This window comes from Leptodactylus fuscus, chromosome 3 (assembly GCF_031893055.1).
Source record: "Leptodactylus fuscus isolate aLepFus1 chromosome 3, aLepFus1.hap2, whole genome shotgun sequence".
In the NCBI taxonomy this organism is placed as follows: Eukaryota; Metazoa; Chordata; class Amphibia; order Anura; family Leptodactylidae; genus Leptodactylus; species Leptodactylus fuscus.
In genome coordinates this window covers 143,831,740-143,855,263 of record NC_134267.1, presented here as the reverse complement: position 1 = coordinate 143,855,263, position 23,524 = coordinate 143,831,740, and the positions used below count along the sequence as shown (strand labels likewise).

The 23,524-nt window shown below is 42.6% G+C and overlaps 1 protein-coding gene across 3 annotated transcripts; it reads right to left on the bottom strand.

Annotated features, from left to right (window-relative positions):
- Nucleotides 1–6,084: 6,084 nt before the first annotated feature.
- FYTTD1 (forty-two-three domain containing 1) lies at nucleotides 6,085–21,642 on the bottom strand. 3 transcript variants are annotated; one of them, XM_075268472.1, is made up of 9 exons: nucleotides 21,445–21,642; nucleotides 19,588–19,713; nucleotides 19,382–19,491; nucleotides 12,982–13,088; nucleotides 10,083–10,179; nucleotides 9,114–9,175; nucleotides 8,703–8,774; nucleotides 8,459–8,579; nucleotides 6,085–7,792 (listed from the first exon to the last, which is right to left on the bottom strand). In XM_075268472.1, exons 1-9 carry the CDS (start codon nucleotides 21,497–21,499, stop codon nucleotides 7,697–7,699), a joined length of 846 nt encoding a protein of 281 aa, XP_075124573.1. In that variant the 5' UTR covers nucleotides 21,500–21,642; the 3' UTR covers nucleotides 6,085–7,696. The 3 variants fall into 3 exon arrangements, with proteins under 3 accessions (XP_075124573.1, XP_075124574.1, XP_075124576.1); XM_075268473.1 differs by having other exon boundaries at nucleotides 8,459–8,576; XM_075268475.1 differs by having other exon boundaries at nucleotides 10,083–10,176.
- Nucleotides 21,643–23,524: the final 1,882 nt, after the last annotated feature.

Sequence of the window (23,524 nt, the reverse complement as noted above, 5' to 3'; positions counted from 1 at the left end):
CCACATGTATGACACTGGTGTACCCCGGATAACGTACTTAATGCCATATGTGGGTATAAATGGCTGTTTGGGCACAGCCGGGCACAGAAGGGAAGGAGCGCTATTTTGGTTTTTGGAGCACAGTTTGGTTTTTGGAAGTCATGCCACTTTTGCAAAGCCCCTGAATTGCCAATAAAGTGGAATCTGCAGACATGTCACCCCATTTTGGACACTATCACACTCATGGGATTTATCAAGTGGTGTAGCGAGCATTTTTAACCCCTGAGTGTTGCATTTATTTAGTTTCCAGAAATGAAATCACAGCTGATAATGAGAAGTTAAAAATGAAAATTTTCCAGAGATTCGCCATTTCAGTATCTGATATGTTGTGCCCAACTTATGTCAGCAGAGACACTCCAAAAACTGTTAAGCGGGTATCCCGGGCACAACAGCTTTTAGAGCGTTCATCTCTGATACAAGTCGGGCACAATATATTACGCACTGAAATGACGGATTCCTGGAAAAATTGTCATTTTCACCTTTCACAATCAGCTTCGTATTTATTTATGGATAATAAGTTATAGCAACACTTGGGGGTTAAAAATGCTCTCTGTACCCCTGGATAAATCCTTCAGGGGTGTAGTTTCCAAAATAACGTCTCATATCAGGGACGTTACTGGCGTTTCAGCTCTGCAAAAGCGTCATGGCATCCAAAAACCAAACCGTCTGTGCTCCAAAAACCCAATAACCCTTCTTCCCTTCTGTGTCTGGCTGTGCCCTAATATCAGTTTATACCACATATGACATTACGTCCCATATAACGGGTACACCAGTGTCATACATGTGTCATACATGTGGCATAAACTGCAGTTTGGGCACACAGCAGGGCGCAGAAGCGAAGGAGCGCTATGCGGCTTTTGGAGCACAGATTTGGATGTTTGGTATTTGAACGCCATGTCATGTTTGTAGAGCTTGTAAGGTACCAGAAAAGCGGATTCCCCAAAGGAGTGACCCCATTTTGAAAACTGCACCCCTCAAAGAATTTATCAGGGGGTGTAGTGAGTATTAGTATCCTGGACGTGACTGCACAGCGGATGGCGAAGAGGGAACATATAAGCAGTGCGGAGAACATTGCAGACACCAAATTCCCTACTATGTCCCAGGAGCTCCTATGATTGGTCGAGTCACTCTGGGGGTCACTTCTGGTGTTTTTTCGCTCATAAGCTGTAAATCTGGGGTGTCCCCTGATATTCGCTCGCACAGCTTATATATTCCCTACCTGCCGCAGCCAGTTGTGTTCTAATAATTTGGCGTTTTTGGGGGGGTTTTGCCTTCACATTGCTAGATGCTATATTTTCTTTATTTTTCTGGTGACATGGCCATATAAGGGTTTGTTGTTTGCGGGATGAGATGCATTTTGTAATGACACCATTTTTGGGTGCCTACAACTTACTGATTACATTTTATTAACTCTTTCTTGCTGGATTAAAAAAAAAAAAAATCAATCCTGCATTGAGTTTTACATTTTAAATTTTTCGCCATGCAGCGTACAGTATAAGTAACATGTGTCCTTTATTCTGCGGGTCGGTACGGTTACGGCGATACCTCATTTATGCTATTTTTTTATGCGATACTAAGTCTGCAGAACAAAAACACATATGGGGACATAAATCAATGTTTTTTGCATCGCCATCTTCTGAGAGGCGTAACATTTTTAATTTTCGGTTGACAGTGTTGGTTGAGGGCTTATTTTTTGCGGGAAAATGTGTGCTTTTTATTGGCATTGTTGTGGGGTGAATATGACTTTTTGATCACTTTTTATAGCATATTTTGTAGGATGAGATGGCAAAAAATCATTACTTCCGGCGAGTTTTTTCCGTTTTTTTTCCCCGACGTTCACCGTGTACATTAAATATTATTTCAGTTTTATTGTACAGGTTGTTACGGACGCGGCGATACCAAATATGTATTGCTTTTTTTAATTTTTAGTGCTTTTTTTTACATAATTCATTTTGTATAGAAAAAAGGGATTTTTGGACTTTAGAACTTTATTACTTTTTTCATACACTTTTTTTTTTTTTTTAAACTTTTTTTTTAACTTTTTCATGTGTCCCTTTAGGACACTTGAATCAGTTGATGCTTTGATGAAAGCACCAACTGATTCTGTATAGTAGCTTGCAGGACACGAGCAGGACATGAGCCTGCTCGTGTCCTGCAAGCTGCAGAGGAAGTGAGACACATCGCTCACTTCCTCCACCGCCTGGCAGGATCACCAGGTATGTGGGGGCTCCGGTAGTCTGGGGTCACTGGCCAGACCCCAGACTACCTGTTACTGACATCGGCACCCCTCGATCTCGCCGCGGGGGGTGCCGATCACTTTCAATTGTCGGCGGATCCCTTTCGATCGCGCCGTGATGTTTGACGGCGCGATCGAAAGGGTTAACACGTCCAGTCGGACTCAGTTCCGACTGGACGTTATGGAGGAAGGGGTTAGGTGTTAGTAACACCTAACCCCTGTCCCCCCCGCACCCCTCCCCCCGCCAGAAAGGTACCTAAAGGCCGGACGTATTTCGGCAATAGTCCGGTCTTTAGGTACCAGCACATGAGGCCGTAAATTTACGTACGGCGGTCCTCATGTGGTTAAAGGCCAAGGCCCCATGTGGCATAAACGCTGCGGTTTGGGGACAGCAGAAAATGCTGCGTTTTACAGTCACAGCAAGGTGGGAGGGATTCTTATGAATCCCATCCACACACTGAAAAAAAAAAAAAAAAAAAAAAAAAGGGGTTGTGGACACGCTGCGATTTCCCAAACCGTTGGGAATTATATGTCAATTATACTTACAGAAATGCTGGCAGTTTCCCTATAGGTATAACTAAAATAGAAAGTCCGCAGAGGGAACGTCTGTGGACTTTCTGTTAAAAGCTTTGTGAGAAAAACTGCAATGCGTTGCCCGCCACAGTTTTTCTCACAGCGTTTTTTTAGTCAAAAATATCTTTATCTTTTTCCATGTTCTATAACCGCTACTGGTTTCGGTTTACAAATATGGATACAAAATAATTAACAAATGAACAAACGCTGTCACAGCAGAGAAATCTAAAAGTAAAAAGCACAGACTGATAATTATCATAATTAAAAACAAACAAAAAAGAGGTGGTGGTGGGGGCAGGGGTTTGAAGAGAGATAAAAACAAAGGGAAGGTTATAAATAAGTAGAGGGGAAGGCAGATTGAAACTCAGCAAAGTAGTAGAAGTGATTCCACAGGAGCAACGTTTGTTGGTGGGTACGATCATCCTATTTCAATTCCGCGGGCAAGCTTTCCATGCTGCGGATGCTCAAGACCTCATGATGCCACAGCAAAAGGGAGGCAGCCATTGGGGATTTCCACAGTCGAGGGATAATGGTCCTTGACATTATTAATTAGAATCCCAACAATCTACGGGTATGCTTTTTGAACTTTCACGGAAAGCTAGAGAGGAGTGGAACAGGGTCATCACCCAACATAATACCACTAACCATCCAAATTATTTGACGGACATCCAACCAAAAAGGTCAGAGGAGCGTACGTCCCCACTAAATATGTGCCATCATACCCTGGCCAATGTTACATCTCCAGCAGCGATCCGATGTGGAGGGGTACATCCAATGGAGGACACAGAGGACTCAGTACCACCGAGAAAAGGATCTTTTAATAGTTTGTTTCTTGTGCCTTGCAAGAAATAGAAAATTTCTAATTACCACGTCGGAATAGTCTTAAGAAAGGCTATTCGTCTCTTATCTTTAGACGTGGTCTCCACGGCGCCGTTCCTTAGAAATACCAGTTTTAACCGGTACGCCAATGAGTTCTTCGCAGCAATGAGGGCGGGTCCCAGCGCTCAAACGGTGATGAGCGCGTCCCCATTGTTGCTCGAGAGCTCTTTCAAACGCCGCGTCCATCTGCAGCTGCAACCCCACATCTTCTGTCTTCCGACGCCTGTGCAGTAGGCTCCTGTATTGAACTACAAGAGCAAGAGTAGCCTAAGGAACGGCACCGCAATGAGTACATCTAAAGGTAAGACACGAATAGCCTTTCTTAAGGCTATTCCGATGTGGTAATTAGAAGAAATGTTAGTTTAGTGGTAGAATCCCTTTAAGAGCATAGTGGAAATGAGAGATCTGGGTAAATTGCCAGCGGGAGGCATTGGAGTCAGGGTCCAAACCCGGAGCGATCAATTCCCAATCAATCAATTATTTTTTTTTGTCTTTGTTTAAAGAGGACCTTTCACCACTTTTGGGCACATGCAGTGTTATATACTGCCAGAAAGCCGACAGTGCGCTGAGTTCAGCGCACTGTCGGCTTTCCCAATCTGTGCCCGGTGTAAAGAGCTTACGGTGCCGGTACCGTAGTGCTCTATGGTCAGAAGGGCGTTTCTGACCATTAGCCAGAGACGTCCTTCTGCCTCGCGGCGCCAATCACGCTGTGCTGTGGAGCGGGGAGGAACGCCCCCCTCCCTCTGCTCACAGCGCTCGTCCATAGACGAGCATTATCAGGAGGGGAGTGGGGAGTTCCTCCCGCTCCACAGCACAGCATGATAGGCGCCGCGAGGCAGAAGGACGTCTCTGGCTAATGGTCAGAAACGCCCTTCTGACCATAGAGCACTACGGTACCGGCACCGTAAGCTCTTTACACCGGGCACAGATCGGGAAAGCCGACAGTGCGCTGAACTCAGCGCACTGTCGGCTTTCTGGCAGTATATAACACTGCATGTGCCCAAAAGTGGTGAAAGGTCCTCTTTAAATGAATATTTAGAAGACTTTAATACCAATTATTAGTTTTCCATAGAACTGAGTTTCAGTATCTGATGATATATGAATATATATGATGAATATTATTCTGAAGCAAATATTGTAGCTGGAATTGAAACCAAGAGTCCGGCATTCAGAATAAGGGCTCATTCACATCTGCGCCGGGGAGTCCGTTCTGCAGGTTTCCATTTCCTGCACAAAACATATTTTATGCTCTCCGCGGCGGAACCGTTTTTTTAAACCGGACACAGAGTCGGACATGCAGTACTCTGTGTCTGGTTTAAAAAAAACGGTTTCGCCGCGGAGAGCATAAAACGCTCACTGGGGCTCACGGCCAGACTTAGCATGACAGGTTTCCGTCTTCTGCATGCATGACCTGATAACGGAGTCCAGACGCTGGTGTGAACCTAGCGTAAGCCTTGAGATTCATTTTACTTGTAATGCTGGGTTCACACCAGCGTTCGGGTCTCCGCATCAGGTTTCCGTCTTCTGCCGGCTTAAGACGGAAACCTGTCAGACCGAGTACGGCCGTGAGCGTTTTATGATCTCTGCGGCGAAACCGTTTTTTTAAACCGGACACAGTCGGAAATGCAGTACTCTGTGTCCGGTTAAAAAAAAAACGGTTTCGCCGTGGAGAGCATAAAACGCTCACTGGCGCTCATGGCCAGACACTTTTCAAACCCATTCAAATGAATGGGATTGAAACATGACTGCAGGTTTCCGTCTCCTGCAGAGTTTCGTGGCTACATTTTCTAGTTGCTGTTTTTTTTCCCCACTCCACCTTCGTACTGTTGCCTCTTGTTGAGCAGACTCATACGACAAGGTGTATGCCTCCTCATACATGTGGATGTACACACTGGGTGGGGATGGGGGTTGTACATTTCCTCCATCATTTATTTCAAATTTCTGGTGTAAATAAATTATACATGGGGAAGAAGTTTTTTGTTTTTTTTAAGTCAGTTTTTTTTTTTTATGCAAGATGCTGAATTGCACAATAATACTTAAGACTTTTCATTCCTTGTACACCAGAAAATGGAGAATAAAAGAACAGACTATTCTATCTTGGCCAATCCAAGCACACATGTATGTTTAACCCTTTTCTGATTTTTCTCCAATTTATGCTTACAAAATTAAATATCAGCTTTGATATTATAAAATTAGAAAGTCCCGTGGGTCCAAAGTTAAAAAAAAAACTAAAACAACTAACCCCCCCCCCCAACATCATTTTAATAGGTGAAATCTGCACATTAAGGCACAAAACCCCCAGTCCTGAAAAAGTTTAAAGAGCATCATAGATCTACTTGTAGAAAAGGAACAAACAATTGTGCAGAACTGTTTTATTATGAAAAAGGTAAGATATACAATATTGTTTTATCAACATAATTTAACTGTAGCAAAAATGTCAGTTACCAAGACAAACAAGATTGAAGGTCTGTATGCTTGGAGAGATCTTTTAGGGGTAATCCACATTTTAAAAAAAAATTAAAGATACCTGTAAACGCTTATACAACAAAAAGATGGATTGAATAAACCATACATAACTCTTCTTTCTTCTAGTGATTCAGTCTTTGGCCATTGAGCACATGCTGGCAATGTGATGCTGTAAACAATGGCCAATCAGTGATGGGTGCATGCCATCCTACTGGCATCACTGCTCAACACTGGTAAGGGCGGGTTCACACCCGTGCCCGGACTCCGCTTTGCAGGTATCCGTCTTCTGCCCGAGAAACTGGACAGGAGACAGACACCAGCAGTCAGTTTTCATACAAAGTGCAAAGTGTCCACCCGTGAGCGTCTTCTGCCTCTCCTCGGCGTAAGTTTTTTTTAACCGCACACAAAGTCAGAGATGTAGGACTTTGTGTCCTGTAAAAAAAAAAAAAAAAAAAAAAAACGGTTTCGCCACGGAGACCAGAAGACACTCATGGGCGGACACTGACTGCCGGGTTTTCCTTCTCCTGTCCAGTTTCTCGGGCAGAAGACGGAAGCTCACAAAGCGGAGACCGGGCGCAGATGTGAACCCACCCTAACCCTGATGCCAGTAGAACCATGTGCCTGCCTTAGGCCACCCATTAATGAACACAGAGTGTTTTGGGGTTTTTTTGTGGTTTTTAATAACATTTTCAGTTTTAAAATGTATTATTTTTTTATATTTTTTTTAAAATATGGATCACCCTTTAATCAAAATTGCAACCAATGTATGGAACTGTTAACAAAAACACTGATAATTTTCAAAATGCTACTAAGCAACTCTTCACAGTGCTCTGCTTGGCATAACTCTTGCCAACAATCTATAGCTAAACAAGTAGGATGTTGCTTCTCATCAGGACCAACAAGGGTGTTAATACTTTAGCTCAGAAATCAAATCAAATGTTGAAGATGAAATCAACAGGTAGGTCCTGCTGACAGAAACGTCCATCACACATGGACAACCTGCAGTACCAAGACTTCAGCAGGTCTTCTTATGCCTAAACTAAAATTTGTGGAATAAGGTAAACCTTCACTTTGTTTGAAGGCCTTTTGGTATTTACGAATTATACAGGTTGTAGAGCATACATAAAACTGTACAAGAAAGAACAGTGTAGGAAACCATCAACACTCCATGTTATAACATGGAAACCGTTTCTTCCAGCAAAATAAACATCGATTGTGTATCTGTACTTATAACAGCATTTCCATTCTAGCCAAGGTTTAAAAGCAGTGACTGAAGAATTCCAGGTCACATTTCACTTTTTCCAGGCTTATGAATTCTTTTATCCATATTTCACAGTACAAACAATACGGAAGTTCTCCACTTTAGAGCTCTCAAATAAAACAAAATATGAAGAATCAAAGCCTTGGTGCAGCAGACATTACTTCTTGGTCTCTGCAATTAACGACAGGTAAAAAACAAAAAGGAACGTAAAACAGAGCAAAGCCCTTGGCAAAGAACAGATCTCATCCCACAGTCACAAATCTGCTTCCTTTGTTCAAAGTCTGAGACAGTCTTTGTTCCTTCAGAATCTTGAAGCGCTCATTCAGTGTGATTCCAGTCTAGGGAAAACAGGATGCACAGCAAATCTTAGCTCGCACATTGATATAATGTATAACTGAACAATATTAAAAGGGGTTCTCCCATCTGAGTCTTTCAGCCAGGCTGCATGCTGTGTCTGCTTCTCACTTCCTGTATTTCTCTCCCTCCCCCTCCCTCTTAGTAAACGGCTTGGAGAAGTCTCACAACACTTCTGCAGGTCAGATAATATGCAGATTATTGTACAGAAAGGGCTCAGTGTTATCTGTGTGTTTACATAAAGAGATAAGAGGCTTGGCTTTATCAACAAACTGCAATTAGCCCTTGGCACTGAGTAAGTGATGTCACTTGTCCTATTTCCCAGGCCCCTGGTTATAGCAACGCAGTGTAAACAATGGAAGGAATAAAAATTCACATACCAAGAGAAGAAAGCTGAATTTCTAAAGCAATATATTTAGGAAAAGGCTTCAATTTACATAAGCTACCAATCCAGATAGGATCCTTGACATCGGACAACCCCTTTAATACTAATCTGTCATAATAATATGCTGCCCTATGTAGTAGCAGCATATTACATCGACAAGTTCATAATACTAGTAACCAAAATGGCACAAATATATTTTAATTTGACTGCTACTAGGGCTGAAATATCCTTTATAGGCAAGAATGCGATTTACAAAAATAGTTACCTGTTTAGCAACACTGTTGATATCAAAGTCAAGAGGAACACCCTTGGGAACCTTTGTTTCTGCACCCTCCTTTTTCAACAAAAAGGGCAATGGGGGTCTTGACAACATGGTCCCCATGCTGCTGTTGAATACAAGTAAGAAATAAGGCAATGGACAATCATTTTGTATATCACATAAACTAAAGAAAATAAAAACACTATACCATCACAGATTAAGAATCACTCATTAAACACATGATACTTACCTTGGGGGTACAGCAGAAGGGTTACCAAATGATACAGTTAAAAGACCACTTCTGTTCATGGAAGTCCTCCACCTGAAAAAAACACATATACAAATATAGATTGTAAGCAGGGCCCTCAGTCCCACTGTGTGAAGTGACCATTTCTTTTGTAATGTATCTTTTTGTTTGTACTTGAACCCTACAAATTGTACAGTGCTGCAGAATATGTTGACACTATATAAATATAATGTATTATAATTATTATGGAGTAAATACAACTTATGCCACTTTCTTGCAATCACAATTGTCCTACAGCAGAGGGAGACAAACCATTAATAGCAATATATTACTATTTCTAAATTGTAAAAGAAAAAATATATATCCTTGTACCGTGTTAGCCACTAAACTGAAAGAGACAAACTATATACTCACGCATGATGTCTGCTCATGTCTTGAATTTCCTCACGTTGATCACTTTCCATTCTTGCCTGAACCTGAAATATAAGAAATAATTTACCCTCAAATATTAAAATGCTAATCTTGCAATTCCACTGATGACTACGGTGGCATTTCCCAACCAGTTACCACATATGGCTCTTTAGCCACCAGTGTGCTTTGTAGGTGATAGCAAATTACTGTTTTCAGGTGGCATTCCTCATCTACCATTTCTGGAAACCAGGATTGCACAGGTGAGGGCGGGTTCACACCTGCGCCGGGTCTCTGCTTTGTGGGTTTCCGTCTTCTGCTCAAGAAACTTGACAGGAGACGGAAACCCTGCAGTCAGTGTCTGCCTGTAAGTGTCTTCTGGTCTCCGCGGCAAGACCAGAAGTCCTGTATGTCCGACTTTGTGTCCTGTTAAAAAGAAATGGTTTCACCGCGGAGACCAGAAGACGGTCACAGGCAGACACTTTGCAAACCCATTCAAATGAATGGATTTGAAAACTGACTGCCGGTTTCCATCTCCGGTCCAGCTTCTCGGGCAGAAGACGGAAACTTGCAAAGCAGAGACCGTGCGCAGGTGTGAACCTGCCCTTAGATGTTATCTATTGAAATAACATCAATAATGAAACTAAAGAACTAAAAGTCAAAAACAGAAAACGGATATCGAAAAATGCCCACAGTGGGAAGGGGTTAAAGCTATCCACCTTTTTCCTTCAATTTCTTATAAACAGTAGGTGGGCTTACTAAATATGAGATTGTTGCCAAAGAGCCTTGTAACTGGCACCAAAACATGGCAACAAAGTGACATACAGGAATTTGAGAAAGAAAACCTTTATTTCTCAGGAGCAGCCAAATAAAATATGTAACATATACTGTATGCCCAGCATGGTTTGTACAGCAAAAAAACAAACCCAAACTAAAACACATCTTTAAGATGTTCCTAATTTCAAATGAAATTACCTTCAGACCTCTCCTAAGGAAATAGGTGGCTTGTCGAGAGTCTCTTTGCTGCCTCATTCTCAGTCCACTTCTGTAGGTATTTACATGAGAATAACTGCTGAAAAATGTAAGGTAACATGTTGAGAGTTTTGAAGAGCAATTCCAATTAGACATTGAAAATGTTCTACCTTTCCTAGTTCATATTCTTAAGTATTCAGTTACATCCTTTTTTAGTTTTGTACAGAAGTTTAGTTTTGTGCAGGTTCAACTGGGATGAAGAATGTCTGTGCTCCCCTTTATAGTATATAGCTATATTCTAAATTCAGCAGCAGGAAGTTAGACGTGTATAACATATCCAAAGGGTCTGTCATAAATGTCTCACAGATGCAGGTCCCTCTTAGTAGGATGGGAAACGTACTGGTTTGTAGACTGTTCAAGTAAACAAAGCTTTCGTAAAATAAAAATGGGGAGGAACTGAAGCACACCACATTTATTAAAGGGGTTATCTGATTTATTTACATAAAGCCCCAGCTCTGGTAAATTTAAAGGGGTTCTATCACTGGATTTTAGCAATATGAGATAGGCTATTTAGGCCCCACTAATCGTTTTATAAAAGACCCCCCCGTTGTAAAGTATCACCGTAAAAACATATATATGTAAATGATACTTGCCGTGCACGGTGGGCATTATGTGCACCCCTCCACGTCATCCTTTGTTGACGCCCTCCTCTCGTTTCTTCTTGGTGAGACGTCCTCTTTCCCTTGCGATGTTCCGCCTCCATCTTCCTTTATTCCGGTGGGTTTCAGCGAAATCCGACGCATTTCACTACACAAAATGGCGCCGAAGCGTGCGCAGTAGCGCTCCAGCGCCATTTTTTGTGTAGTGAAATGCGCGGCCGTACTGCGCATGCGCAGGGTTTCGCTGAAACCCGCTGGAATAAAGGAAGATAGAGGCGGAACATCGCAAGGGAAGGAGGATGTCTCACCAAGAAGAAGGCGTCACCGAAGGATGACGTGGAGGAGTGCAGGCAATGCCCACCGTGCACGGCAAGTATCATTTACATATACATTTTTACATTGATACTTTACAATGGGGTAGTCTTTTATAAAACGATTAGCGGGGCCTGAATAGCCTTTTTAAAGGCTATTCAGGGATATGTGCATCTCATATTGCTAAAATCTGGTGATAGAGCCCCTTTAATAAATGAAAACATTAGTAGGCGATCCTTTACAGTTCTCTCTCCCCAGTGTTGTAGGACTTTGCAGTGATTACAAGGAATCTGTTTAATAGTGCCATATAATAGTGCCACACAGGGGCCTTTAATAGAATCAGAAAAATACATGCGTGTGTAAAAAAACAAAAGAAACAATACCAAGATAAATCATCTATTTATAGATAAGAAAATCAGACCGGAAGTACAACAGGGGCAGGATCCTATTTGGGAGATTTATCTAAAGTTTGTTGTGAAGCAGGCAGAGGTTAAAAAGGTAATTCACAGCTACAGAGGTATCATAGGACAAAGATGATAAATCTGTCAAGCCAGGGCCATCCCAATTGCATTTTCAGACCAATTTCTATATCCATAACCAAAAGAATCTGCTTCAATTCATTGGTTTGTGACCACAAAATTTTGATTCTGCTCCTATTAAATGCATCTACACTATTATTGATTTGGTAGACATCTTGAATTTGACAGTAAAAAAAGCTTAAAAAGGTTTTTTAATCTTTGTCATCTGATGATATCCTGGGACCCCTGCTGATCAGCTTTTCGAAATGGCACTCCTGAGTGCCACTTCCATTTCACCGATGAAGGTTACATCACATGGCAGTTCACAGCTCAGTCCCACTGAAGTAAATGGGCTGAACTGTGATACAAACCACAGCCACTATAGATATGTACAATGCAGTGCTTGGTTTTCTATTAAGAGATTACATGGCTGACCAAAAATTACAGTCTCTTCAAACAGCATACTGGCAGGTGTCCCGTGTCTAAGACCACTGCCGATCTTCATTTGATGGTCTATCCTGAAAACCCACTTTAAAGGGATCCTATCATTGGATACCCTTTTTTTCTGACTAACACATAGGAATAGCCTTAAGAAAGGCTATTCTTCTCCACGCCGCAGTTCAGTAGAAATCCCAGTTTTCTTTGGTATGCAAATGAGATCTCTCACAGCGTCGGAAGACGACGCAGGGAGAGGCCGTTTCAGAAGAAGATGGAGGCAGCGCTGGAAATTTCTCTCGCAGCATTGGGAACACCCCCAGTGCTGATTGAGCGCTGGGGACTGCCCCCAGTGCTGCGAGAGAACTCATTTGCATACCGAAGAAAACCCGGGTTTCTACTGAACGGTGGTGCGGAGAAGATATCTAAAGGTAGGAGAAGAACAGCCTTTCTTAAGGCTATTCCTACGCAGTAGGCAGAAAAAAGGGGTATCCAATGATAGGATCCCTTTAAGCTTAATTTACATAAAATCATAAAAAAATTCTGCAAGGGAAAATACCACTAGAATTTTTTTTTTCTTAAACCACAGCTTTAAGAGGATCCAGTAATAAGAATACATATCAGATTATAAAGGCCGTCCTTAATTTCTATCTTTGGCCTAAATGATGTATCAAAACCTGCAGCATTGTTTTCAGCTGTGTATGAAACCTTCCTAAGGCTAAAACCCCACGTTGCAGAAGCGCATCTTTTTTTGTTGCAGATTTTGCTGCGGTTTTTTGAGCCAAAGCTCGGAGTAGATTGAGTAGAGGGTAGAAGTATAATAGCTTCCTACATGCTTCCCATTCCTTTTGTAACCATTCTTGGCTCAAAAAACTGCAACAGAATCCGCAACAAAAAAAGCTGCGTTTACGCAAAGTGGGGCTTTAGCCTAAGGCATCTGTATATTTTGTTAAAGGGGGAGTCGTGGTTAAATCTAACCTATTAAAGGGATATCTGTGAAATCCTGATGAAGACTTGCTTGCCAAATCCAGGGGTCTTGAAAAGTTAATTTTTCTCCTGAAAGGCAGCCGCTGAGATGCTGAATTCTATAAAGGTAATAGGAAAGTATATAAAAGAAGGGTTTAATATTTAAAAAAAAAAAAAAAAAGGTTTACATCCTGTCAAATTTCAACCCACAATAATAAAACTGCACAATGGCATTATTCTGAATCTCTTAAACCACACAAATTGCAAACTGTATACACAGTTGAAACAAATGTATTCAGTGGTCCATCTGCATGGACATCAAAAATTCACCATATTGACAACATACAAGCATACCTTGTGAAAAAGCAGTGATGCTCATTGCTTCAGATTTTATTTACCATGAACATGCTTTTTCAGTGCTAGAAAGGTTATATGTGCAAATGAGAGCCTTAAAGAGGACCTTTCACCACTTGGGGCACATGTGGGTTTATAACCTCTAGAACAGGGGTAGGGAACGTACGGCTCTCCAGCTGTTGCAAAACTACAACTCCCAGCATACATATTGGCTCTGCTGTTCTGGGAACTCCCATGGAAGTGAATGGAGCATGCTGGGAGTTGTAGTTTCACAGCAGCTGGAGAACCAAAGGTTCCCTACCCCTGCTCTAGAAAGTCAACAGTGTGCTGAATTCAGCGCACTGTCGGCTTTCACAATCTGTGCACCAAGTCAATAGCATTTGGTGCCGCTACCATAGCTCTTCACCGTCAGAAGGGCGTTCCTGACAGTCCTAATCAATAGCTCTTCCCCTGGGGCACAGATCGTAAAAGCCAAATTCAGCGCACTGTTGGCTTTCTAGCGGTATATAAAACCGCATGTGCCCCAAGTAATGAAACGTCCTCTTTAAAGAGAACCTATCACCACCTTCACCAGTTCAAGCATCTGCCAATAGGAGCCACAGCATTGATTCCAGCACAGTTGGAATATTCTCTCTAGTCTCCACTGTTTTCAAGCAACAAGTGCAGTTATTTTTGGTGACTAATGTGCTATTTAGAGGGAGCAAAGAAAAAAACGAGATATGGATAGAGCGCCACTGATTAAATTGCCAAGAAGAGTAAAAAGTGAGCTAAAAAAAAGCTTTATTGGTTCCAAACAGACACAGAAATGGCTACGCATTTCGACGCCATTCTGCCGTCTTCCTCAGGCCCAATGCAGAGTACACTGTCAGAGCGTGGGAACCGACGATGTGCTATTTATGCTCTGTAAGGTCAGAAAGGCAGTAACAGGCAGGGAGGAGAGTGAGTTAGTTACGCTAGTTACCTCTGAATCACACACCTCTGCCTGATGCTGCCCTTCTGACATTACACAACTTAAGTAGCATATCACGCAATAAAATTAACAGCGCTTGTTTCTTAGGAATGGTGGGAGTGAAAGAAAATATTCCAACTGAGCTGGAATCCATGGAGCAGCACCTCTAACAGATGCTAAGAACTTGAAATGGCGGAAGTTTTGAAAATTCCTATAAGGTTTTTTTTTTTTTTTTTTGAGACAACTTTTTTCTACAGAATTCAAAATTTAAAATGAACAGAAATGGGATTCTGAAAGCTCAATATACTATTCAATATTTTATCAGATTTTGAACAACATATAAAGGATATGTAGATAATACTTGAAAACTATGTTCAAATACCATTTTCTTTTTATATAAAACAATCCTCCAAGGAAGCTGTGACTATTTGCAGTAACTCATTATGGATGAGACACCCTCATTGCATTTTTATTTTTACAAGTGTCTTAACATCAGAGCAAGGCTCCATGTCACGTTCTGAAGGGGATTAATACAAAGGCCCTGATTATGACTCTCTGGATCAAGTCTTATGGCTATAAACAGAATGGCATAAGCTCCAAGAGGCGCTAAGCTTCATCATGGTTATAGACATTAACTCTAGTTCCAGCAAAACTTGACAACAAGCAAATATTAGACTTTGTGGAATCAGTTACCATATATACTCGAGTATAAACTGACCCGAACATAAGCCAAGGCCCATAATTTTACCACAAAAAAAAAAAAAAAAAAAGGAAAACTTATTGACTCGAGTATAAGCCTAGTCATAAGTTGTAGCTCTTCAATTTGGCCCAGACACAGCCGCAAAAGCGACGGCATCTATGTGTACAGGCCCATAATTTTATCCACCATTGCAGATAAAAAGTATGGTCATGTGCATGACAGCTTAGTAACTCCATGTGCCTTGTAGTAATAGCAGTTAACCCCATCATGTCTCTCATATTAACCCCTGTGTGCCTCACATATGAGTTACTGATATGTGGGACATATGGAGGCAAGAATTAGGTATCTTCATAAATATGGTCTTTCATTAGTACCCCCATGTGTCTCACATATTAGTAACCCTTATATGGGGCACACAGGGGTTAATATGAGGGATATGATGAGGTTAACTGCTATTAATGTGAGGCATATGGAGTTAATGAAACTAAATTAATAACCCCAAATGCGTGACATTACAAGGAATAGTAATCCAGCAGATACCTGTGTGTTTTACTTTCACTTTATTCTAGCTTCCTCTCCTCGATGCAGGGCAGCAGCAGGGGCCTTCCGAGCTTTCATCTCTCTTGCTTTGCTAGAGAAGGGGGAGTGTCCTATATCATTACTGTGGCACTAAAGGACCTCCCCCTTCGTTTAATTTATGCAGGTCCTTGAAGGTCCTGTGCTCCATGCCTCATTTTGCTAATGCAAATGCATTGGTTAAGGAACCGATCGGGGCTCCTGACCAATGCATTTGTATGAACAAAATGACCCTAAGTTGGACCCTGACTCAAGTGTAAGCCGAGGGGGGCATTTTTAGCATAAAAACTGTGCTGAAAAAGATGGCTTATACTTGAGTATATACGGTAACTTGTTTCTACTACCCATGAGTCTTAAAACACAGTGATATGAGAGAAAGTATTTAGGATTAGGCAAATGTCATTAGTCAGCAATACAATATTAAAGCAGTGATCTGTTCTCCTGCAGTTTACCCACACTAGGGCCAAAAGTCCCCCAAAGGCTGAATTAAGTGCCAGTGCGCTTGTGTGACTGGCACTCCATTCACTTTTATGGGGCTTCAGGTGAATTACAGTCCCTGGTCCTCCTGATCACTGGGGGACCTAGCTATCGGGCTCCTAGCAATCAGACACTTATCCTCTGTTCTGCGAATAGGGTATAAGTGTCCATAAAGGGACAACTCTTAATTAAATAACAGTGTGAAGAGAATCAGAATATTTTAATTTGGAAATATCAGGCTGAATCTACTATCTAGTATTTTGGTATTTGTATAAAAAGAATATTGCATCTGCCATTATTGCTAAAAAAAAAACAAAAAAACAAAAGCACAATGACTCTCAATAAAATCAACAAGGGTTTGTCACTGAAGATTTGGATCCAAATAACTACAAAGCCATCACAGTATCAGTTATAAATGAAAAAGATTCCTCCAAGTTTGAGTCTCTCAGGCAGCGGTGGACATTCTTTCTGGAGTCCACCAAGTTCTCTAACTTTTTCTCCTAACCTGGAGATGCCCCTCTGATTTCTCTCTGGGAGGTCAGCCTCTGGACACTGCCACTCCCCTACCCTTCCTCTGCCCTTTGTACCTCTCCCTTCTGTGCATCACCCCCTTGTTTCTTTCCTCACTTTATTGTCCTTCAGTTACATGTTTTGTTTTTCCTTCTTTGTGCACTATAGGTGGGGACGCGATGGTGGTCTTCCCACATGTGGTCCTCTCATCTCACCAGGAACATATACCTATATTTCAGGTCCTTGAGCCCCACTCTCCTCCGTGGACTTGCTCTCGTAGCTTTATTTAACATATGTTAAATTTAGTCCATTGTCCAAACAGATTTGGCCTAAGAAAGGTCTGAATAGACTAAAACGTTGCCCTTCTATAAATGTGTGAATTTCTTTATCTAAAATACTTAATTGGTGGATGATCTATCAATATGAACAGTGGCGTAACTACCACCATAGCAGCGGTAGCAGCTGCCACAGGGTCTTTTCGGACCCCCGAGTATAATGATCGGGGCCCCCTGTTGGTGGAATACTTTCCACCAACAGGGGGCCCCGAAGCTGCAGCAACGGAGACACAGGAGCTTCAGGTCTGGCTCCTGTCAGCGTTGCAGGACGCTCTCCCTCTCTCCCCCCTCCCTTTCTCTGCTGTTCTCTGCCCACCAATGAGAGGATGAGGCGGGGCTTATCCCTGCCGTCCAGCACAGAAGAGAAGAGGAAGAAGCTGCTCTAGGAAAATGAAACTGAAGCTACACAGGTACGTACTGGGGTTACTATACTTATTACTATCAGGCATTTGGGGGGATTACTTGTGTTTTAGTAACTCCATGTGCCTCATAGTAATAGCAGTTAACCCTATCATCTCCCTCACATTAACCCCTGTTTGCCTCACCATAAGAGTTACTGATATGTGAGACATTTGGGGGTAATAGTAATGAAGATACTTTATTATTACCTCCATGTCTCTCACATATCAGTAACTCTTATGTGAGGTACACAAGGCTTAATGTGAGGGACATGATAGGGTTAACTGCTATTAATATGAGGCACATGGAGTTACTAAATTGTAATGCACAGGACCAGATTTTTTTTTATCCACAATTTGTCCTGGTATAGCGGTCAGCGGTGACAGTATTTAGTCCTGTAGGGGCCACTAAGGGACATAATACATGAGTCCCCCTTTGACAACAATAACAAAGGATTAAGTCCCGCCCTTCCTATTTCCGGTCGAAGATCTCTTTCCGGTTTTGAGAGTTTGCCATGTCTAGCAGGGGTATAGGCATACTGTTTCGTGGTTACGACGAGCCTGCTGCAGAACCTCATTTGCTAAATGCTATACAGTATATATATTTATTTGCCGAATGCTATATATATGTATAGCATTCGGCAAATGAACACTGATTCTGCAGCAGGCACGTCCTTGCCACGGGCAGGCAAGAGTTTTTCTCATTGGAATGAATAGTCCGATGTTAGACTCCGCCTCCTCAGACGAGCCTCTGGCAGAACCAGCGTTGATTGGCCAAATCACTGGCAACTGGCCAATCAACGCTGGTCTATTCATTTCAATGAGAAAAAGTCAACTGGTAACAGCATACTTACCTGCTCGTAGCAAGGACGAGCCTGCTACACAATCAGCCTTCATTTGCCGAATGCTATACACTGTATAGCATTCAGAAAATGAGGTTCTGCAGCAGGCTCGTCGTAACCCGAGGACCATACCCTGAAGTACATACCCAGCCCTGGTTAATTCACTAAGGAACAGGAAGTCTTCTTGCCGCCCTTCCATTGCGCATGTGCCAACCGGAAGTTCGCAGGGGGACTCATGTATACTGTGTGCAGGGGCCACTATGGGACATAATACTATGTGCAGGGGCCACTATTGGGTATAATACTATGTGCAGGGGCCACTAAGGGACATAATACTGTGTGCAGGGGACACTATGGGACATAATAGAGCGCGCAGGAATGCGTAGGAGGGACTCGGTCGAGATCTTCGGTGTCGGGGGGGGGCCCCATGTCAAAAGTTCGCCACGGGGCCCCGCCATTCCTAGTTACGCCACTGAATATGAATTAATACGAGGTACTACAACCAATAAACGTTACTAATTTTGCTACACTACCTCGAACAGTGTGTGTCATGGTATTACTATTTGGAGGGGTTGGAGAACCCTACCACATGGCACCATCGATCCTTCATTAAATGACTTATAGTCTGCAGGCTTTAGCAGTTTTCCCCACTACATACTGTATTTGGAAGTTGCTGCCCTCTCTTAAGTGTTGGTCTAAGACTATCTACCATACACTACACACAACATCTCTCTAACAACTTCAGGATCATGCAAGGCACATAGAGATATAAAGAATAGAGTGATAGAAATTCAAATATATTCCTCTCTTCCTGTTCAGTCCTTCACCTCCCCTCTCTATAGAGATGAGTCATCTGAGCCATTTGTTAAGACATATAGAGGAGGGATTTTCACGGTGAAATTCACTTTTGCAGAGGGACTGAGAGCAGAGAAAAAGTTATCTGTAAATAGAGAAGCAATTCTCTCTGAATAGATAAATTACAAAGTTTCTTGCAAATGCCTGTATGCAAAATCAGTTGAAAGACAGTGCCTATTTAATATAGGTTATCAAGCTGTCACTATTGATGTGACATCAAACATTTGTCTATGTCCAGATGTGACTGCAATTCTATAGCTCAATTAGTAGGACCATGTTCTGACAAAAGTGGCAAACACTAGCATGACTAGGGCACAGAGAAGACAACATTGTTAACTGGGTAGGAAAAAAGAATAATGAGAAGGATTTTAAAAGCTTTTTAGGAAGGCAAAAACATGAAGAGGAAAATATTTTACCCTCATGCGAAGTGAACGATTCAACGGATTAACTCCACTCCAAGAGGACATTCTACGCAAAGCTGTATTGGCACCATATGGACGCTTCTGCATTCCCATATTTCCAGGACCTATCAAAAAACGCCAAACCATAAAGAAAACATAGAAACTGATCAAAGAAATCCTATGAACATTAAGAGAATTAACATCACCACAACTGCACGTACCAGCTTGACGTCGAGCACCCCACTTTCCCTTGTTGCTTCTAAATTGCTGAAAGGAATGAGTTTGTGCTCCTCCATTGAACAGTGCTTGGTTTTGCTGTTCTTGCTTATTTAACTTGATAATGTCATCTGCAGAAATAACATGTTAATAATATAAGAGTCATGTGAAAGAAAAGACAATCACAGCAGAAAGCAGTGGCTGTTTAAGCTAACAAAATCATTCTTGTTAATCTGGCTAAGAATGGTCTACAAAAGTGCTGCTCTCTTCACCAACGCTTCCCACTCCCTGCTCCAGTGGTTTCATGTCTCGAGACCAAGCAACTTCAGAACAGGAATGGTAGCAATCAAAACAGTATGACTTTTTGGGGTTTTGGTATACCAATTTGAAAGGACAGAATTTTTTTTTTTTTTTTTAGCTGGACATCCCCTTGGCTTTTAAAGAGGACCTCTCATGTCTTCTGTCACCTGCGGTTTTATACACCGCTAGAAAGCCGACACTGCGCTGAATTCAGAGCACTGTCAGCTTTCCCGTGTCTGGAGATATCGGTGCCCTTACCAATATCTCTTCACCATCAGAAAGGGCATTCCTGACAGTCTATGAGGACTGATGGGCTATGAAGAACGCCCCTCCTGACAGTACTCTCCATAGCACTGTACTGTCAGAGGGGGCAGAAGCTTTCTTCAGTCACGCTTTTTACTTTTCTGGTGGAAAAAAAAAAAAAAGTTCTGCATGTAGACTGTATGTCTGTCATTTATTTTTTACATTACAGCGCATGGGAATGAATGCAAACAGAGAGGGCTCTGTCTCCATTTGTTATTCTACTACTATTAAACAGGTTATTCAGGATTATTATTTTTTTTTATTATTGTTATTATTTATTTTTAAATTAGTGTGGGAAGTTGAATTGGTTTTTTTTGTGACTATGTAATATATACACTCAACGATTAGCATCCGGCTTATTATTATTTTTTGTGGTGCCCATCTGTGTTACAAGGCAAACTTTGGTTATGTGACCAACGTTGCGGTGGATGCTGATTTTGAGGAGGATTCTGCCTCGGTATAGCTGCCAAATTTTGCATCCCATGGAGTTCAATTTTAAGACACAAACACTGAATAAAGAAATAAGCATCCTGCTCGAGCTTGCCATGGACTCCGCCCCTGAACCCACGGCGTGAGGCTCTCCGCTGATACGGCCCATTCATCCCAGCCTAATCCCTGTCTAAAAGAAGGAGGGTGTAAAATAAAGAGGAATTTAAGGAGGAAGTCCGACTCAAATTCTTCTACCGTTCCTGCTGTGTGAACGGGATCTTAAAAATTAGGCGCATCTTCAGTCCAACACACATGGGATCAATGAAATGCCACTATTTTAGGTGTGAAACCACAAGTAAAGGCATTTTCTAACCCCTACCAATAAGCGCTATCAGATACAGTCAAGACTAATGTAATGTGAATTACACGCCACTCTGCAGGCACCAGGTTTACATTCTAAGGATATAGAGATATACGTCACATGGATGCAGGCGGTCACCCAGTGATGCCCATGTAGGAGAGTATTACTAATTCCTGGACGCCACATAAGAGGCATTACTTTACCACATATAGGGCCACTTCCTGGCAGACACCAGCCTTCTGCCACCTCCTGTAGTAGAATTAAACAATCTGCCATTCAGAAGCATGGCAAAGCTGGGTGACAACCAAAACAGGCGGTGACAAATTGTGAGAATCCACGGACTTATGAAAAGAGATTGCTGGATTTTAGACGAGATACGAGCAGAGGCAAGCCCCCCGTGACACGCTAGCTTCCCTCACACAGTTACCTCAGTAAACAGAGGCACAGCTTCTGCTGATAAGTTCCTTACCAAGCGACATATCAATCTTGTCGATGTCAGTCATGTCGGACGTAGACGGCACCATCGCGGTCACCGTCAATAGGATGTCTCCCGCACAGGTCTGTGGCGTCCCGTGTACTGTAAAGCAGCAGTTAAAAAATAGTAGCAAAGAATCGGTGACTAGGCCCAAGCACTGCTCACCCAGTGACCTGCCTGCTACATCAGCTGACGTCCAGCGTGACGCCGCAGCACTACGCAGCAGACATGTTTGGAGAGGCAGGTGCCTGACGTAACCCTGTGCGCCGCGGCTATTGAGAGGCAGGGGGCGCTATTGACTTCTTTATTGCCACAGTTATCTGACTGACATGGAGTATTACATATCATGGTGGTTTGGTTGTTGTTACCGCTCACTGTGTCTTTCCATAATTCCGCCTGAAATGCACTATGTAGTATTGTCACAAAATTACAGGTGAAAAAAAGTTAAGTAGAAGTGTTTTAGGCGAGGTTCACATTTGCATTAGAGAAAAGTCTGTCACAGCTTTACAGTCTATGGGTTCCTCGGGGTAACCACTTTTTTAGCGGATAGGCTATCTGTCTTTCAGGTCCCCATGAGGAGCCGAACGATAGTGTAAACCTAAGGCCTCATTCACACGGGGCACGGGACCGTGTATTTTGCTCCTGATTCTGATGCGGGAAGCCACGTCAGAATAGGACCAAAATGCGACTGTTGCGGCTTCCTAAATGAATGGGCCTAGTCCGGAGGGTGCTGAAGAAAGCATTACCTTTTGTAATACATGATACATACAGTATCATGTGTATTATTATTATTTTTAATTATTATTATTGTTTATTTATATAGCACCATTAATTCCATGGTGCTTTACATTATTATATTAATTCCATGGTGCTTTACATTTGGGGGATTACATACAATACACAGAATATACAGGTAGATATAATACTAACAATGACCGACTGGCACAGTGGGGTAGAGGGCCCTGCCCGCAAGGGCTTACAATCTATGAGGGAAGGGGGTAGAGACAGAAGGAGAGGGGGAGACTGTACAGATGGCAGTGCGGTGATAGTGTTATTGGAGGTTGTAGGCCTTCCTGAATAGGGGAGTCTTCAGGGCCTTCTTGAAGCCTATGATTGTGGGGATCAGTCGTGTATGTGTCGTGGTAAGGAGTTCCAGAGTATGAGAGATGCACGGGAGAAATCTTGGAGACGGTTGTGTGAGGAGCGGATGAGGGCAGAGCGGAGGAGGAGGAGGAGGTCATTGGAGGATTTGAGGTTATGTGTGGGCAGGTAGTGGGAGATTAGTTCCGAGATATATGGAGGGGCCAGGTTGTGGATGGCTTTGTATGTTAACGTTAGTAGCTTGAACTCAATTCGCTGGGTTATGGGCAGTCAGTGAAGGGACTGGCAGAGGGGAGAAGCCAATGAAGATGGGGGGGTGAGGTGAATTAAGTGAGCAGCACAGTTTAAGGTGGACTGGAGGGGGGGCGAGGGTGTTAGATGGGAGTCAATGGAGAAGTGTGTTGCAGTAGTCTAGGCGGGAGATTATGAGGGCATGGCCGAGCGTCTTAGTCGTTTCAGGGGTGAGGAAGGAGCGGATTTGATGGATGTTCTTGAGTTGGAGGCGGCAGGAGGTGTTGAGGGTTTGAACGTGTGACTTGAAGGATAGGTCGGGGTCCAGTGTTACTCCAAGGCATCGGGCCCGTGGGACAGGGGTAATTGTGGTTCCGTTGACTTTGATAGATGGGTCAGGTGGAGGGGCCATACGGGGTGGGGAAATGATGATGAACTCTGTTTTCTCCATATATGTGTATCTTTTTGTTCCCTCACAGTATTATGTTGCTCTTTTTGTTCCCCCACAGTATTATGTCGCTCTTTTAGTTCCCCCATAGTATTATGTTGCTCTTTTTGTTCCCCCACAGTATTATGTCGCTCTTTTAGTTCCCCCATAGTATTATGTTGCTCTTTTTGTTCCCCCACAGTATTATGTCGCTCTTTTAGTTCCCCCATAGTATTATGTTGCTCTTTTTGTTCCCCCACAGTATTATGTCGCTCTTTTGGTGCCCCCACATTATTATGTCACTCTTTTGGTTCC

Excerpts from the sequence above, each read along its gene's own strand:
- FYTTD1 (XM_075268472.1), bottom strand. The coding sequence starts at position 21,499 with ATGGTGCCGTCTACGTCCGACATGACTGACATCGACAAGATTGATATG. Across the intron at positions 19,714-21,444 it reads CAAGATTGATATGTCGCTTG|ATGACATTATCAAGTTAAAT; the intron begins GTAAGGAACTTA and ends TTATTTCTGCAG. Across the intron at positions 8,580-8,702 it reads CCTTCTGCTGTACCCCCAAG|CAGCATGGGGACCATGTTGT; the intron begins GTAAGTATCATG and ends TGTATTCAACAG.